Genomic DNA, 19,613 nt, shown 5'->3' on the forward strand with positions numbered 1-19,613 from the left:
GCACAGGAGTGGAGATAGGGACAGAAGATAGAGATATAACAGATTTATATCATGAACAAATCAGTAGACTACAGTATCATAACATGTAGAGTACGCCATTAAGAAAGAGGCATCATGTAGTTACTCCTTCACTCAGCCACTGACTACATATAGCACAGAGCTACAGATTCTAGATCCGTTTGGCATCATGTCTAGAACAAGAACTAACTTCTCTACTGGCATAATACAGGGGTAGTAACAGAAATGGCAACACATCAGTAAGAATACAGTTGTCCTAAGAACAGGGCTACACAGTAAATCACTGGTTATAACGAGGCAAAACCTGGACCATTGTCTTTTTCATAGTTTTTCCTGCTTTTGGACCGGAAGACAATAGATGCCAGTAGAAGAGGAAATAAATAATGGGAGTATCAGAGAGAGAATGGAAAAATTGAAGATGGGAGAGAATGAGAGGATAACGGAAACAGAAAGACAAGAAAGAGAGGAGAGAAGAGTAGTGTCATGGTTCATGTGAAGAAGCCGATGAGAGGCTGTAGGAACAGTCCCAGAGTTCCAGTGATACACACCGTCACAAACACCCACAGAAAGATCCTGTCAATCACCATGGCTACGTACTTCCAGTCATCCTCCACCTGGGAGAGAGAGGACAGAGCTCGTCAGAGGACAGGGGATCACAGATCATTAAAGGCAATTGGAAATACTGTAAGACAATGAAGGAAAGGGATGTGAGGAAAGGGTTAAGCAGGGATTTGAAAGTTCATAAGGAAAGTAATAAATACACACAAAAACGTCTCTCTCTCTCTCTCTCTCTCTCTCTCTCTCTCTCTCTCTCTCTCTCTCTCTCTCTCTCTCTCTCTCTCTCTCTCTCTCTCTCTCTCTCTCTCTCTCTCTCTCCCTCTCTCTCTCTCTCCCTCTCTCTCCCTCTCCCTCTCCCTCTCTCTCTCTCTCTCTCTCGCCCTCTCCCTCTCTCTCCTCTCTCCTTCTCTGACAGACTCATTGACCTTTCCTTAATGACATCTGAAAATGCTGCGAGGAGATTCCTAGCTCCAATAAAGGCATCCCATTGGCTTCAGATCACTGTGCTAAAGGATGTCTATGCTGTGTTTAGCATCCCGCAAGGAATTTGCAAATTAGGATATGTGTTACTTTGACGGCCGTAAAAACAGCAAGAGAACGAGACAGACTGAAGGAGACAGAGAGAGAGAGAAATACCAGGTTTCCTTGATCCCTATAGCATTTATGAGGACTGGGTCAGGCCAGGTGTGTGTGTGTGTTTTCCTGAAGCAGCCTGCTTTGGCCCACTGGTTTCACATCAGGTTTCAGGGTGAAGTAATGCCATTGTCTCCTGAAGGGTGTATGGCTGTTCTGTGTGCATCATTTCAACACTGAGATCAGGCCTTACTAAGAAAAGACTAAGAAAAGACTACGAAAAGACGGAGCAACAACAAGCGTATCAGCCAGATGCAGAGAGAGAGAGAGAGAGAGAGAGAGAGAGAGAGAGAGAGAGAGAGAGAGAAAGGGAGAGCTAATCTTACTAAAGCTATCTCACAAACAGCTGTGCAGATTAAACCAGGTAGAAACCAGGAATAAGACCCCATGGAGTATTTGTATTTGTTTTACTATGGATCCCCATTAGCTGCTGCCTTGACAATAAATTCACAGATTTCACAACACTTTTTGCCCTCAGGCCCCTGCTTCAGTTAGGCTCTCTATCAGAGAAAACCCTGCCTCAGTTGGGTTTGTTTTGGTCTAGGTGTGTAAAAATATTTGTGTGTGAGTATGTGTATGTGAAATTGTGTTTGCATGGATTCATGTGAATCTGTGTGTGTAAGGATGTACCGTGTGTGTGTGTGTGTGTGTGTGTGTGTGTGTGTGTGGTGTGTGTGTGCGTGTGTGTGTGTGCATGGCCCAGCACATTTGCTGAATTCCAATTACTGCTTGTATTTCATATACCACTTCCACTGGACAAGCTGCAAGAGGGAGAATGACTAGGGAATGCTTCTGCTCTCTTCATTTCACTATTAGAGATGTAATCCAAAACCTCAGCTCACAGAGAACTACACTTCAGAGCATGTATCTGTAGTTACTGAAGAATAACTATGTAATAACCCAAAGTGTCCTACCTCTTTGGCCTTGTTGCGTGTCCTCATGTTCTCAGCGATGTACTTGACACTCTCAATGGCCTGTTTGATCTCTGGTGACACCACGGAGAAGGCCACCACTGCGCTAACGTTGGGCGGGGCATTGGGTGCTTGGGGCAGTTTGGGTAGGTCCGGCTCAGAAGGGGCAGGAGGGGGCACCACCGGGGGTACGGTGGGGATGGGCACCTCTTTCCCCTTACAGGGGAACTTCGGCTTGTTTTGCACTTCACTGTACTCCACACAGTTCATCTCCCCCACCTGCCCCCTTTCGGCTGCGACCGCAAACCCATCCACCTGCACACACCCTCCTCCTATCCCTCCCCCTATTCCTCCCCCAATGCTGTTCTTCCTCTTCTTCCCCGTTCCACTCGCTCCTCCTCCTCCCACACATCCACCTCCAATACTCCCCCCTCCTGTTCCATCTCCTCTCCCACTCCCCACGGAGGAGGGGCAGCCGTGGTCTACAGGCCTCCTCATGAGCATCACCTTGGGCAGCAACCCCAGGAACACAGACCTGACCCAGGCTGGCATGGTGTGAGTCATGGGCGTACGGTAGTGGACGTTCAGCACGAACACAGTGATGACGATGGAGAGGGTGACGAAGATCATGGTGAAGAGGAGGTACTCCCCGATGAGGGGGATGACCAGAGACGTAGACGGGATGGTCTCAGTGATGACCAGGAGGAACACAGTGAGGGACAGGAGGACGGAGATACAGAGAGTCACCTTCTCTCCACAGTCAGAGGGGAGATAGAAGACGAGGACGGTGAGGAAGGAGATGAGGAGACAGGGGATGATGAGGTTGATGGTGTAGAAGAGAGGGAGGCGTCTGATGTAGAAAGAGTAGGTGATGTCTGGGTAGATCTCCTCACAGCAGTTGTACTTGATGTCGTGTTTGTAGCCCGGCGCGTCAATGATCTCCCACTCGCCGCTCTCCCAGAAGTCTTTGAGGTTCACCTATGGAGAGACTGTAGTACATTAGCAGTAAAGCAGAGCCGAGTTCTATCCTAGGAAATAAAGAGGGCTTCGACTGAGATTACATCATAAAAAAGACCAGGAAGTACTTCCTGTTGAAATGTACTAAGTAAACCATAAACCCAGCCACATTGAATTAGCCAAAAAACACAGCACATTTTCTTAATGTGGAGTTAGCTAACTAGCTAGCAAATGAGTTAGTAAACTAGCTAACCAGTGTGATTACTGACCTTTGACCCTATGAGCACCAGGTCGATCTTGGCCTTGTCGTAGGTCCAGGAGCCAAACTTCATGGAGCAGTTCTGGTAGTCGAACGGGAAGTAGGTGATGTCCATGGGGCAGGAGGATTTAAAGATGGCGGGGGGGATCCAGGTGATGGTGCCGTCAAACTTCAGCAGAGCTTTGGTCTTGTCCTCAACCAGGAAATCTCCCACAGCACTGAAGAGAGGGGAGATATGATAGTTAGCATATTATTTAGCACTGATGGCTAAAAAAACACACACAGAACTGGAGAGGAGACAATGGGTGATGGTTAGCGTAGCATTTAGCACTGATGGTTAAAAAGCAACAAGAGAACATCAATATAATGTACATAGTTAAGATATTGAGCTCACTTGTTGTAGAGAACAATGTCCGGCCTCCATATCTTATTGGAGGGCACACGAATGAACTCAAGTCCGTCATATTCAATGGGAACCCATTTTAGCTTGTAGTCATTCCAGACCTGCAACAAAGAGAGGAGAAAACAGATCTTAGACCAGATTTTAACAGTGCATACTCTACTAACTTCTGTACTGGGGTTTAGACTTCAGTTCTTAGATCAGATGATAACTTGACTTACATGTCTCAGCCATAGATTGGTCTCCATAATCTGATTGACTTCATCCTGAGAAGAGATGGAAATAAAATGAACATGATGTCCTAGCCTGTACGTAATCAAGTAATTCGGTCAAAGGTATATCCTTATTTGCTCCAGTAATGATGCAGGTGAGTCTCACCACTTTGACCAATTGGGACATGGACACCTCAAACTCCACAGTAACAGGGTCAGAGACATTCTCCACTGGTCTGATGAACTGGTTGTATCTCCTGAATAACTTCCTGAACAGCCTGTCCTCCCCCTTAGATGACAAACAGCCTGAGAGAGAGAGAGAGAGAGAGAGAGAGAGAGAGAGAGAGAGAGAGAGAGAGAGAGAGAGAGAGAGAGAGAGAGAGAGAGAGAGAGGGGGGGAGAGAGAGAGAATCTTCACTGGGGGGGGGGGGCATTTACAAAATAGTAGGGTGGCTTTTTAAATTATTACCATAAAGAGATTCTCCCTTGTTGTCAGGCTTTAATGAAGGGGACTTTGAGGAGAAGTTAAGCTTTTGTCATGATATATTTTTTGTTTGTACTTTTACCCCTTTTTCGTGATATCCAATTGGTAGTCTTGTCCCATCGCTGCAACTCCCCTACAGACTCGGGAGAGGCGAAGGTCGAGAGCCATGCGTCCTCCGAAACATGGCCCTGCCAAGCCACACTGCTTCTTGACACACTGCTCGCTTAACCTGGAAGCCAGCCGCACCAATGTGTCGGAGGAAACACTGTCCAGCTGGTGACCGAAGTCAGCTTGCAGGCGCCCGGCCCACCACACGGAGTCACTAGAGCACGATGGGACAAGGAAATCCCGGCCGGCCAAACCCGCCCCTAACCTGGACGATGCTGGGCCAATTGTGCGCCGCCTCATGGGTCTCCCGGTCACGGCCGGCTGTGACAGCCGGCGATCGAACCCGAGTCTGTAGTGGTGCCTCAAGCACTGTGATGCAGTGCCTTAGACCGCAGCGCCACTCAGGAGAACCAACCTTTAGCATTTTATCACCTTGTCTACATTAAGGTTTTAATCAATGGCTCTTTGCTGTGGATGGATGGAAAGTTGTGGCTCATCGAAGTACGGTGTGTGAGGAGTCGCACATTGGAGCTGTTTCTACAGAGGAAGGCAAGTGGAAGCTTTTAGTTAATCCCTCCAGACTGGAACGCAATGTAAGTGTGTGCCTGCGCGCGTGTGTGTGCCCGAAACTGTTACATTCTGAGTATACCTGGCAAAGTAGGTATGAAGGTCATTTCGTGACGTGCAAAAAACCTCCCCCTCTGGTGACTTGGTTGCCGGGGACGATGCACGAAACCCACGCCTGTCCGAGCAGAAAATCGTGCCTCGCTTGGGACATCCCTCCACGCCCGCCTCGGCCATGGCTTCAAAGGACACCAATCTCTTAATTCTCCCCCCCCCTCTCTAACCTTCACTCCCTCTCTTCCTTCATCCTTTTCCCTCCCTCTCTCTCTCCCTCCATCTCTCTCTCTCTCTCCCTCCTCTCCCTCCATCTCTCTCATGGTTAATTGAACACAGCCTTTAAAAGACCACCAGTCTCTCGTCTCTCTCCCCAGCCTGCACACTCCAAAGTCAGCTGTCTGTCTGTCTGTCTGTCAGCCATCTGTCTATCAGCCATCTGTCAGCCATCTGTCTGTCTGTCTGTCAGCCATCTGTCTATCAGCCATCTGTCTGCCTGTCTGTCTGTTTGTCAGCCATATATCTGTCTGTCTGTCAGCCATATGTCTGTCTGTCTGTCAGCCATATGTCTGTCTGTCTGTCAGCCATCTGTCTGTCTTTCTGTCAGCCATCTGCCTGTCTGTCTGTCTGTTTGTCAGCCATATATATGTCTGTCTGTCAGCCATATGTCTGTCTGTCTATCAGCCGTCTGTCTGTCTTTCTGTCTGTCTGTCAGCCATATGTCTGTCTGTCTGTCTGTCAGCCGTCTGTCTATCTGTCGGCCGTCTGTCAGTCTGTCTGTCAGCCATCTGTCTGTCAGCTGTCTGTCTGTCTGTCTGTTTGTCAGCCGTCTGTCTGTCTGCCGTCTGTCTTTCTGTCTGTCAGCCGTCTGTCTGTCTGTCTGTCAGCTGTCTCTCTGTCTGTATATCTGTCAGTCGTTTGTCTGTATGTCTGTCAGCAGTTGGTCTGTCTGTCTATCAGCCGTCTGTCTGTCTGTCTGTCTGTCGCTGCACCAGTAGACAGCTAACACCAGTACAGCCTAGATACTGGGACCAGTGGGTGTGAGCATCAGCGCACCACCCCTCCATTCTGTGACCAGAGAGTAGAGTAAACACCAAATGGCTAAAAGCATTTAGTGACTAAAAGTGAAAACAGTGCCAAAACAACACCAAAACATTTCCTGGTAATAATGAATTAATAAAATATGTTATTTTAGAGGATTCTTTTATCCAAGTGACTTACAGTTAACAATAAATAATGTGTGTTCAGTAGGTTACATGTGGGCCAGACAGGTATTGAATCAACAACCCTGCCAGTACCATGTTCCAACCAAATTAAACCACACGTCTCTTCTATCCCTACCAGTTGGATATTTAGATTACTCCTGAAAAACATGGTTCCTATTTAACTCAGAAATTGACTAAGAACTCATTGTGAACTTACGCTCAATACAGTTGGTTTGAGAGGTGAGGACAGGAACAGAACTGTTAGTTAACACACACATACACCCGCAAACAAATACATACACACCGTCCTGTACTCTCCTAACTGAGCCAGTTACATAAGGACAATTCCACGGTAACAGTTATGCTGAGACTCAGATTTTTCACTTTAAAATGTATGTCAAACATAAACCAATGACTGCAAAGTTTAACAAACCATACAACTCTATGCACAAGGATGACTTTTAACAATTTCGACTGAACATTTTATTAAAACACATCTACTTGAAGAACAGTGCAGATGCTAAGTTTGGTAACAGAATGACGGCACCAACAGCACAAACCGTCATTCTGTTACCAAACTTTGTTAATGTTCTCTAAATCTAAAGGCTCAACCTTGATTCGAACCAATATCTTAAGAAGTTGAACATGTTATTACTCCAACCTCGTGAAAGTGACAAACTGACACATTTTCATCTTCGTCAAAAACAACTTTATCGAAGGAGTGCCTTTGATTTGACGGCCTGCACATGCGCAGTTCGGAGCGAGATGACCGTTAGACCCGATGATGTGTTTCTGCGCATGAGCTTAGATAGCCAACGTCGCCATGACTTCGCCTACAACTGTGAGCTGGGATGTCTATTGGAGAAGCAGTTTCTGCATATCTTCATACTGTACTGTCTTTCGTAACATGAGTAGAATTTCAAGAGTCTTCTTACTGGTGTATTTTTCACTCAAGACCTATTCCTTTCAGAGCATACGGTCCTTGTGTAACATTAACGGAACACTTTATGGTGTTTTCAAGGCACAAAGGTTTTTAGAGGTTTTTATATACACTGTGTGTACAAAACATTAAGAACACTTTCCTAATATTGAGTTGCACCCATAGCTGCGGGGAAGTGGTGCTGAATGTTTTTTTTAACCCGCGCTACAGACAGCTATATAGGTCCACTAATACAGGACTAGTAAAGGCCCAGTGCACTACTTTTGTGAGAAAATAAATATATATATATTCAGAATTCTCAGCACCCCTACTTCCCGAGGCTATGGTTGCACCCCCCCTTTTGCCCTCAGAACAGCCTTAAATCGTTGGGGCAAGGAGTCTACAAGGTGTTGAAAGCGTTCCACAGGGATGCTGGCCCATGGTGACTCCAATGCTTCCCACAGTTGTGTCAAGTCGGCTGGATGTCCTTTGGGTGGTGGACCATTCTTGATACACACGAGAAACAGTTGAGCGTGAGAAACCTAGCAGCGTTGCAGTTCTTGACACAAACCGGTGCGCCTGGCACCTACTACCATACCCTGTTCAAAGGCACTTAAATATTTTGTCTTGCCCATTCACCCTCTGAACGGCACTCATACACAATCCAAGCCTCAATTGTCTCAAGGTTTAAAAATCCTTCTTTAACCTGTCTCCTCCCCTTCATCTACACTGATTGAAGTGGATTTACCAAATGACATCAATAAGGGATCATAGCTTTCACCTGGTCAGTTTATGTCATGGAAAGAGCAGGTGTTCATAATGGTTTGTACACTCGCTGTATATTTTCATGTCTCTGTTAAAATACTGTATTTAAGAGGGATCTGGCGCTCTCAGTCTCCCTCTACATTAAAAACACACACAAAACACAGCGCTGACCTAACCAATGTAGCATTTGTGTTACAATGTTTTGTCCACTCAGTGTGTATGGTAATGCTGGGTGCCAGTCTGTTGCTGCTCTCTTCCCAACTCCTTATGGAATTCTCATGGAAAACATGTTTGGCTTGAAAATGTAAATGGAGTAGGCAAAAGTACAAATTGATTTGGGTCCAGGCTAATATGCTGCTATATTGAGGAAAGTTCTTACTTTCAATGACTGTGATATGTGGTTGTTTTATCTACCTTAGTTGAATGCACTAACTGTAAGAGTGTCTGCCAACTGACCAAAATATAAATGTAGATGTCAAATGTGGCTAAATGTGTCTCAAACGTCACTCAAGTCCTATACAATTAATGTGAGTGTTTTTCTAGAGAATAACATTTCCCAACAGTCTCCTAAACAACAACATCTAGGCCAGGGCTACATGTCAGAACCTTCTAACAGTTTTCCACAGCCAGCCAGTCCCTAATGTTCCATGTTACAGTAATACATTCTGAAGAAGTTAGTAAGATCACAGACAAACTTTCCACAAGATTTCTGAGGTCACTTGAAGCGGCGCCGAGCGCTGTCGAGTCTTAGTGCTTAATGAAAAATCTCCTCTCCAGAGAGAGCCCAGTGGATGGCTGTAATTTCTGTCTTCGCTACCTGCTGACATTAAAACACAGCACTGGTCCCTGATTGGCTGCGCTCTGAGAACCTCGTTTAAGCCCCTAATTGGGTAGGGGAAATGAGGGCAATTATAATCTGTTCATTAATTGGACCTTTTGTTCGCACTGAAAAATTAAATAAATGCTTTTCCTCTGTACCTTCCTTTCTTCCCCCTCCTTCAACCTTTCTTTCTTTCTTTTTCTCTGTGTAGATTGGAAGGTTTCTTACATCATACAGACTTAACAATACCCTCTCACTTTTCAACCACTGGTGACATCATTGTGACAGAAACAGCCAGCTGTCCCATTAAACATGGCTCAGTCAAGACGCAATAATGTGTGTTTGTGTGCTGTATGCAACTATGTAGAGAGAACCAGAAACACAGAAACCAGACGTATGTATATGTCCTCCTCCTGATCCATCAACTCTTTATCCCAAATCTCATTCCAGATAAACTAAGACTAGAATGGGAAAATGGAGCCGACAGAGAGGGCTGCCTTGCTTCTAGAGCTTAGGATATTTTGCAGTATTTAGTTTTTATGTATTATTTATTACGTTATTAGCCCAGAAAATGGTTTGTGTTATTACATACAGCCGGGAAGAACTATTGGATATCAGAGCGGCGGTAACTCACCAGCACTACCAGCATTACAACTAGGATTAAGACTTTCCCGAAGCAGATCCTTTGTTCACAACCCCCAGGGCAATTGAACTGATTCCAGAGGCCGACCCAAAACAACACCGGAGGAGAGGTACTCGGAGCAGTCGCTAGGAGGCGTGCACACCACCCACCGCTTCCGAGTATATTACTCGCTAGTGTTCAGTCTCTGGATAATAAAGTTGACGAGCTCAGGGTGAGGATTTCTTTCCAGAGGGACATCAGGGATTGTAACATACTCTGTTTCACAGAAACATGGCTCTCTCAGGATATACTGTCCGAGTCGATCCAGCCAGTTGGGTTCTCAGTTCCTCGCAGACAGGAATAAATATCTCTCCAGGAAGCAGAAGGGCGGAGGTGTATGTTTAATGATTAATGACTCATGGTGTAATTGTAATAACATACAGGAACTCAAGTCCTTTTGTTCACCCGACCTAGAATACCTCACAATCAAATGCCGACCGTATTATCTCCCAAGATAATTTTCTTTGGTTATAGTCACAGCCGTGTATATCCCCCCTCAAGCCGATACCACAGCGGCCTTCAAAGAACTTCACTGGACTTTATGCAGACTGGAAACCACATATCCTGAGTCTGCATTTATTGTAGCTGGGGATTTTAACAAAGCAAATTTGAGGAAAAGGCTGGCGAAGTTCTATCAACACATTGACTGTAGTACTCGCGCTGCTAAAACACTCGACCACTGCTACTCCAACTTCCGGGATGCATACAAGGCCCTCGCAAGCCCTCCTTTCGGCAAATCTGACCACGACTCCATTTTGCTCCACCCTTCCTACAGGCAGAAACTCAAACAGGAAGTACCCGTGCTAATGACTATTCAACGCTGGTCTGACAAATCGGAATCCACGCTTCAAGATTGTTTTGATCACGTGGACTGGGAAATATGTTGCGGGTAGCTTCAGAGAATAATATTGACGTATATACTTATACGGTGACTGAGCTTATCAGGAAGTGCATAGGAGATGTTGTACCCACTGTGACTATTAAAACCTACCCTAACCAGAAACCGTCGATAGATGGCAGCATTCGCGCAAAACTTTTAGCGCGAACCACCGCATTTAACCATGGCAAGGTGACTGGGAATATGGCAGAATACAAACAGTGTAGTTATTCCCACCGCAAGGCAATCAAACAGGCAAAACATCAGTATAGGGACAAAGTGGAGTCACAATTCAACGGCTCAGACACAAGACATATGTGGGAGGGTCTACAGACAATCACGGACTACAAAAGGAAAACCAGCCGTGTCGCGGACACTGACGTCTTACTTCCGGACAAGCTAAACACCTTCTTCGCCCACTTTGAGGATAATACAGTGCCACCGACGCGGCCTGCTACCAAGGACTGTGGGCTCTCCTTCTCTGTGGCCGACGTGAGTAAGACATTTAAGCGTGTTAACCCTCGCAAGGCTGCCGGCCCAGATGGCATCCCTAGCAGCGTCCTCAGAGCATGCGCAGACCAGCTGGCTGGTATGTTTACGGACATATTCAATCTCTCCCTATTCCAGTCTGCTGTCCCCACATGCTTCAAGATGGCCACCATTGTCCCTATACCCAAGAAAGCAAAGGTAACTGAACTAAATGACTATCGCCCCGTAGCACTCACTTCTGTCATCATGAGGTGCTTTGAGAGACTAGTCAAGAATCATATCACCTCTACCTTACCTACCACCCTAGACCCACTTCAATTTGCTTACCGCCCCAATAGATCCACAGACGATGTAATCGCCATCACACTGCACACTGCCATATCCAATCTGGAAAAGAGGAAAACCTACAGTGGGGAGAACAAGTATTTGATACACTGCCAATTTTGCAGGTTTTCCTACTTACAAAGCATGTAGAGGTCTGTAATTTTTATCATAGGTACACTTCAACTGTGAGAGACGGAATCTAAAACTAAAATACAGAAAATCACATTGTATGATTTTTTTATTGCATGACATAAGTATTTGATACGTCAGAAAAGCAGAACTTAATATTTGGTACAGAAACCTTTGTTTGCAATTACAGAGATCATACGTTTCCTGTAGGTTTTACCAGGTTTGCACACACTGCAGCAGGGATTTTGGCCCAGTCCTCCATACAGACCTTCTCCAGATCCTTCAGGTTTCGGGGCTGTCGCTGGGCAATACGGACTTTCAGCTCCCTCCAAAGATGTTCTATTGGGTTCAGGTCTGGAGACTGGCTAGGCCACTCCAGGACCTTGAGATGCTTCTTACGGACCCACTCCTTAGTTGCCCTGGCTGTGTGTTTCGAGTCGTTGTCATGCTGGAAGACCCAGCCACGACCCATCTTCAATGCTCTTACTGAGGGAAGGAGGTTGTTGGCCAAGATCTCGCGATACATGGCCCAATCCATCCTCCCCTCAATACGGTGCAGTCGTCCTGTCACCTTTGCAGAAAAGCATCCCCAAAGAATGATGTTTCGACCTCCATGCTTCACGGTTGGGATGGTGTTCTTGGGGTTGTACTCATCCTTCTTCTTCCTCGAAACACGGCGAGTGGAGTTTAGACCAAAAAGCTCTATTTTTGTCTCATCAGACCACATGACCTTCTCCCATTCCTCCTCTGGATCATCCAGATAGTCATTGGCAAACTTCAGACGGGCCTGGACATGCGCTGGCTTGAGCAGGGTGACCTTGTGTGCGCTGCAGGATTTTAATCCATGACGGCGTGGTGTGTTACTAATGGTTTTCTTTGAGACTGTGGTCCCAGCTCTCTTCAGGTCATTGACCAGGTCCTGCCGTGTAGTTCTGGGCAGATCCCTCACCTTCCTCATGATCATTGATGCCCCACGAGGTGAGATCTTGCATGGAGCCCCAGACCGAGGGTGATTGACCGTCATCTTGAACTTCTTCCATTTTCTAATAATTGCGCCAACAGTTGTTGCCTTCTCACCAAGCTGCTTGCCTATTGTCCTGTAGCCCATCCCAGCCTTATGCAGGTCTACAATTTTATCCCTGATGTCCTTACACAGCTCTCTGGTCTTGGCCATTGTGGAGAGGTTGGAGTCTGTTTGATTGAGTGTGTGGACAGGTGTATTTTATACAGGTAACGAGTTCAAACAGGTGCAGTTAATACAGGTAATGAGTGGAGAACAGGAGGGCTTCTTAAAGAAAAACTAACAGGTCTGTGAGAGCCGGAATTCTTACTGGTTGGTAGGTGATCAAATACTTATGTCATGCAATAAAATGCAAATTAATTACTTTAAAATCATACAATGTGATTGTCTGGATTTTTGTTTCTCACAGTTGAAGTGTACCTATGATAAAAATTACAGACCTCTACATGCTTTGTAAGTAGGAAAACCTGCAAAATCGGCAGTGTATCAAATACTTGTTCTCCCCACTGTATGTAAGAATGCTGTTCATTGACTATAGCTCAGCATTCAACGCCATAGTACCCTCCAAGCTCATCATTAAGCTTGAGGCCCTGGGTCTGAACCCCGCCCTGTGCAACTGGGTCCTGGACTTCCTGACGGGCCGCCTCCAGGTGGTGAAGGTAGGAAACAACACCTCCACTTAACTGATCCTCAACACTGGGGCCCCACAAGGGTGGGTGCTCAGCCCCATCCTGTACTCCCTGTTCACCCATGACTGCGTGGCCAAGCACCCTCCAACTCAATCATCAGGTTTGCAGATGACACAACAGTAGTAGGCTTGATTACCAACAATGACGAGACAGCCTACAGGGAGGAGGTGAGGGCTTTGGGAGTGTGGTGCCAGGAAAATAACCTCTCACTCAACGTCATCAAAACAAAGGAGATGATCGTGGACTTCAGGAAACAGCAGAGGGAGGAAGGGAGCACCCCCCTATCCACATCAACGGGACTGCAGTGGAGAAGGTGGAAAGCTTCAAGTTCCTCTGCGTACACATCACTGACAAACTGAAATGGTCCACCCACACAGACAGTGTGGTGAAGAAGGCATAACAGCGCCTCTTCAACCTCAGGAGGCTGAAGAAATTTGGCTTGGCACCTAAAACCCTCACAAACTTTTACAGATGCACAATTGAGAGCATCCTGTCGGGCTGTATCACCGCCTGTTATGGCAACTGCACCGCCCGCAACCGCAGTGATCTCCAGAGGGTGGTGCGGTCTGCCCAATGCATCACCGGGGGCAAACTATCAGCCCTCCAGGATACCTACAGCACCTGATGTCACAGGAAGGCCAACCACCCGAGCCACTGCCTGTTCACCCTGCTATCATCCAGAAGGCGAGGTCAGTACAGGTGCATCAAAGCTGGGACCGAGAGACTGAAAAACAGCTTCTATCTCAAGGCCATCAGACTGTTAAATAGCCTTCACTAGCACATTAGAGGCTGCTGCCTATATACATAGATTAGAAATCACTGGCCACTTTAATAAATGGAACATTAGTCACTTTAATAATGTTTACATATCTTGCATTACTCATCTCATATGTATATACTGTATTCTGTACTATTCTACTGTATCTTAGTCTATGCCACTCTGATATTGCTCGTCCATATACTTCTTTATATATTCTTAATTCCATTGCTTTACTTAGATTTGTGCATATTGGGTATATGTTGTGAAATTGTTAGATATTACTTGTTAGATATTACTGCACTGTCGGAGCTAGAAACACAAGCATTTCGCTACACCCGCAATAACATCTGCTAAACACATGTATGTGACCAATAAAATTTGATTTGATTTGATTTAGGGGCTCTATTCAATCAGATCCGCTTTAACCGACATCTGCATAGCGATTGTTTTGGCAATGTCGGAGGTGGAACTGTGTTAGATCTTTCAAATCCACAAGCGGTTTCTGGGTTATACCGAAAGTGGACATTGCCATTGGCTGCACGGAGTTGCATTAAGAGAAATCCCATGCAGCCTTGTTTACAAGTTTGAACACTGGAATGTGAGATGTAATCTACACCTCATTTAAACTGATAGAAATCATCATTATTTAGTTTAAAGATTTTCAATGTGAGCGTCATTATTTCTATATAGCCTACACTTTCTCGTTCTGAACTAACATGATTGGGATGGGTGTGGCTTCGTGACAATGATCACAAGAACAGCTGCTCACCGATTTGACAGCTCCAACGCAGTTCCACCTCCGACACCGCCAAAACATCAGCTATGCGGGTGTTGGCTATCGCCGGTTAACGGTTGATCTGATTGAATCTAGGCCTAACTCTTAGAGACAGCTCTTAGAAAGCACTAAGCAGACACATGGAAGCCCTTTCAACGGCCACATTGATTAGGAGTTAAGAAGCCAAGCAGAGTGTCCCTCTCTGTGTAAATGGAGCAGAGAGCTCTAGAGAGCTGAAACCTCATTGGCTGAGAGCCCTTTGATCAGGCGTGTGCTTGACGTGATCGACCACGAGGCGTGAGGCTGTGGGTCGCCCGCTCCCAAGGAACTAATTACGACCAAAAATAAGCTGAAGGCTCTGATTGAGTTAGAGGCTGTTCGTGACATGCTTTATTTTTATTTATCCTTTATTTAACTAAGCAAGTCAGTTAAGAACAAATTCTTATTTACAATGTCGGCCTACACCGGCCAAACCCGGACGACGCTGGACCAATTATGCGCTGCCCTATGGGACTCCCAATCACGGCTAGTTGTGATACAGCCTGGAATCGAACCAGGGGGTCTGTAGTGACACCTCAAGCACTGAGATGCAGTGCCTTAGACCGCTGCGCCACTCGGGAGCCCACTTTATGATTCACTAGAGAAATTAGTGTGATTATTGAATGTTTGACCATGAAGCATAGTGTGTGTTGCCTCTCTATCCATCCACCCATGATTACCATACTCCCCATGTTGCTCCCATCTGCTGCCCTCTTGCATGCAGAATGTCCACAGTGAGGAGCTCATGCTAATGTCTGCTAGCCAACTGTGTAGCAACCCTGCTACCTGAGTTCATCAGGAGTTGATGGTGTATCTCCAACAACAACATAAACACCATTCCCTGTTACTCAAAACAACCTCGGCCTGAACCTCTCACACTCCAACTGCCCCACATCAGGGACACACACACACACAGACGCAGATGACACAGACACACACTCAGAGACACATGCACGGCGGTTTACTTGGGTGGAATTCCACAGGAGACGTAGTGGCCCTGAACTGCAGCGCACAACAGAATCTACAGACTTCACAGATTTGTGTGACATGAACGCGGGCAGCGAGTATTGTTGAGTTGAATACACAGTGGCGTTTGCATCATGATTCATAAATGTACGTATGCAGTCAGGCAGCAGTCATGCAGAGAGTAGTGGATGTCGAGGTTGAGTGTCTCCCTGTTGACTGAACATTCAGAACATTGGAATATTCAGAACATTCTAAACATTCTGAATATGGAGCAAGGGAGTGAAAAGGAATAATATTCATAAAGGCATGCTGTCTCTATATGTAGCAAGGCCAGTAATGGCCACTTAGCTAAATGCATGGTTGGTAATGTTGGCCATTCTACAGTCACAGTACAACTAGAGCCAGCAGTGGATAGGGAGATGGGGGAAGAACCAAGGGAAGTAGAGAGGGAGGAAAACAGGCAGAGAGAGAGGGAGGACGAGAGGGAGACATTAAGATGGAGGGAGACACCCTTCTCTTCCTGCTCTGGAGTGTTCTTTCTCTCCTCTGTCAAGGCTACATCCCTCCATCCCATCCTCTTTCTATCCTCAGACGTGACTCAGTCTGTCCGCAGTTCAGAAGACTGGGATGTCTCAACGGAACCATGGGAAGGAGGAGGGAGGCAGGGGGAGGTCAGGGGGGAGGTCAGGGTGGAGGTCAGGGGGGGGGGGATAGCCAAGCTGTGGGGGGTTTCGGGGTGAAAGGAGACTCCCACTGTGTGTGTGTGTGTGTGTGTGTGTGTGTGTGTGTGTGTGTGTGTGTGTGTGTGTGTGTGTGTGTGTGTGTGTGTGTGTGTGTGTGTGTGTGTGTGTGTGTGTGTGTGTGTGTGTGTGTGTGTGTGTGTGTGTCTAAGACCAAAGTGACGAGCAATAATCGCACGGCAATCATGTTAAGAGGATATGTGAGCCTCTGAGACACTAATACACACCCACACAAATACACACATAAACATGCACATAAACACGCACATAAACACAAATAAACACTCACCATGAAAAGGCAAATTGGGCTGCAGTTTAACTATAGGGGTTGTGGGAGAGGCACCATTGAGAAACGCAGCACTGCTTTGCGACCATTTGGGTATGGGAAAGGTTCAGTCATTAGACTGGGGCTGGATGTAAGGGTTTGGAAAGGGTTGGTGGAGATGAAGCTATAGGCTTTACTAGGCTTAGGTTTCAGTCTAGGCTTAGGTTTATGTTTAATGAGGCCAGAAGTAGAATTAGGACTTTGGGAGTGGACTCTTTTAAGCACTCTTTGAATATTATGAATACACATTACTCTGACAGCCTCTTTCTAGTTTACCTATCTGTCCTTCCTTACCTCCGAATTCCCTCATCCAGTCTCTGTCCCTCACTATAAATACCCCAAATCCTAGGATTGCAGGATCAGCAATTCCTCTGTTATAGAGACAAACAACCAATCCAAAGGATGGAGACAATACCTGTTCTAATGCCTCAGTATGGGAGGCTGAATGGACCACTTTTAAGAGTGGACTGTTTGTGTACTCTAATCTACACACTGACCAGGATACAGCCCTGACTGAGACAAAGCCCACACATTCACCATGGCACCTCGGTGGAGGGGAGGAGGGGGAGGCATAGGGGGGAGAGAGAGGGGGGAGAGTTTGGCAGAGAGAGAAGGGAGGGAGAGAGAGGAGGGGAGAGGAGAGGAGAGGTAGGCAGAGAGAGAGGGGTTGGGAGAGAGGAGGGGAGAGGGGAGGAAGAGAGAGGAGGGGAGATGAGAGGAAGAGAGAGGGGAGGGGAGAGGGGAGGAAGAGAGAGGAGGGGAGAGGCGAGGAAGAGAGAGGAGGGGAGAGGGGAGGAAGAGATAGAGGAGGGGAGAGGGGAGGAAGAGAGAGAGGAGGGGAGAGGGGAGGAAGAGAGAGAGGAGGGGAGAGGGGAGGAAGAGAGAGATGGGGGAGAGGGGAGGAAGAGAGAGGAGGGGAGAGGGGAGGAAGAGAGAGAGGAGGTACAGTAAAAACACCTGGCAAAGTTTTATAATAACACCATAGCTATCTTGCACCCATCCAGAACAGGTAAAGGGCAATGGGTGAAGTGAACCCTGGTGGTTTATATACAGAGACGTCCTTCTCATAAACACACTTCCTTCTGACTCCCACTAACACCATTAGAGGGAGCTGTGAGTCCCAGTCTCTCACTGGCTGCTACAGTGGGACTGTAAGGCACAGTCTGCAGGTAGCAGGTTTGGAACAGACACACACACACACATTGTCAGAAAGCCTTTACCAACCCACAAGGATGAGGGACTTACAGGAATGGTCTCACACACACACACCGAGAGATAGATAGAACCAGAACCATCCCTGGGCAACGAGATGAGAACAAAGAACAGAAAGCCGTGACACAGAACAGAAAAGACCAGAGTGGAACTGCAGAATGACTAAACAGAACAACAGAACAGACTTATAGAGTAGAATGCAGAGACAGGATGAGATGTACTCTATGCTCCTCACCCCAGACTGTCCAGATCACATGCACATGTGAGTCAACTCACAGCTCTGGAATGGACAGTTATATTTAACTCAGGTATACATAAACCAGATGTGTGTGATGCACAATGTGCAAGGTCATGGTACATGATGCATGGCACAAAAAGTTAGGTCAGGTGCACTTTAGTTTGACTTGGAGGTAAAAAGCTTATGGTTGACATTTATTTTAGCATGTTACATCTGTTTTGAAGAGGCACAGCTGAAATGATACGTCAGTAACGCACTCAGCATGCATAGAGTACGAATCAATGGACATACACACAGTAAAAATGGAAAACATAGGTTCCATGTGCGTGAATGCACACAGTGCGGATCGGTTGGCTATGCTAGAATTAGGAATTAGAATTGATTAATGATGTGACATGTCACAACCACAGATCATCCCCTGGGATAACGAACCGTAGCCTACCGTACTACCCATACCGGCTGTGAGGGGAGGACGGATCATATTAACGGATGGAATGGAGTAAATGGAATGGTATCAGACACATGGAAAACAAGGTGGTTGATGTGTTTTATACCATTCCTTTCATTATGTTCCAGCCATTACTATGAGCCGTCCTCCCCATTTAAAGTGCCACCATCCACCACTGCCATACCGTTATATTATTCATCTGAATAGCTAGCGCTGCAAGGCCCTATGATATCAATTGTTTTAATAATTAATTACATAATTTAGGCTTATCGAGAACATTCTGCGTTCTATTACATTTTCACAGAATCTGTGATTTTAACCAGCATTTGTAGCCTTTAATAACATTGATTAGCGTATATTTATGTGGTTTAGTTACCACAGAACCAACTCAAAGACAATTAGCCTACTTTGTTGAAAAGCTTCAAGGCAAACATAGCAATCATTACAATGAATTTGTGAATTTCTGTCGGGAGATGTTGGCTAAGTTTCTGACGAGACATGTTGCGGATTGAAAAACGGGGTTTCTAGTGCGTCGCACAATCAGAAGAAGCACCCCGCCAACAACGCAAACTGCTTACAATAAGACAGAAAATACATAATTAATGTATCTGTGAAATGAATAGCCTAGCCTATATTATACTATGTGAAGTCTGCAGTAGCGCTCAGCTCTCTCATATTGTGAGTTGGTTATGCGTTCCCCAAACTCTCCAACATCCCCATGTCTTCAAAACGCGTCTCTTACCTTGCGCTGTCAGGACCACCAACAGAAGCAGCACGGTGACTTTCCTGGAGGAACTCATCTACACCTCCGCGCTCTGGGGATGCCTTTTAGATAAGAATTTGGTAAACACACAGCAGGAGTCGATTGGTACAATATAGTGAGACATTTCTCTGGGTGCTGCGCATGGGGAGGTTGATGTCTGCGCGCGCTCTCTGACATTGAGAACTGGGGCTTGTCCCGCCCCCCTCGGGCACAACCTGAAGCGCCCGTGTTTTCTTTTCACAAGGTAGTAATTTTAGATATATAAACAT

The 19,613-nt window shown here is 46.3% G+C and overlaps 1 protein-coding gene across 1 annotated transcript; it reads right to left on the reverse strand.

Annotated features, from left to right (window-relative positions):
- Window positions 1–506: 506 nt before the first annotated feature.
- LOC311107556 (neuronal acetylcholine receptor subunit alpha-3-like) lies at window positions 507–19,381 on the reverse strand (the record flags this gene model as incomplete). Its single annotated transcript, XM_084150063.1, has 7 exons — window positions 507–632; window positions 2,124–3,098; window positions 3,347–3,554; window positions 3,731–3,840; window positions 3,958–4,002; window positions 4,115–4,254; window positions 19,324–19,381. 7 exons carry the CDS (start codon window positions 19,379–19,381, stop codon window positions 507–509), a joined length of 1,662 nt encoding a protein of 553 aa, XP_084006189.1.
- Between the last annotated feature and the right edge of the window lie 232 nt (window positions 19,382–19,613).

This window comes from Coregonus lavaretus, assembly GCF_964263955.1.
Source record: "Coregonus lavaretus genome assembly, chromosome: 32".
In the NCBI taxonomy this organism is placed as follows: Eukaryota; Metazoa; Chordata; class Actinopteri; order Salmoniformes; family Salmonidae; genus Coregonus; species Coregonus lavaretus.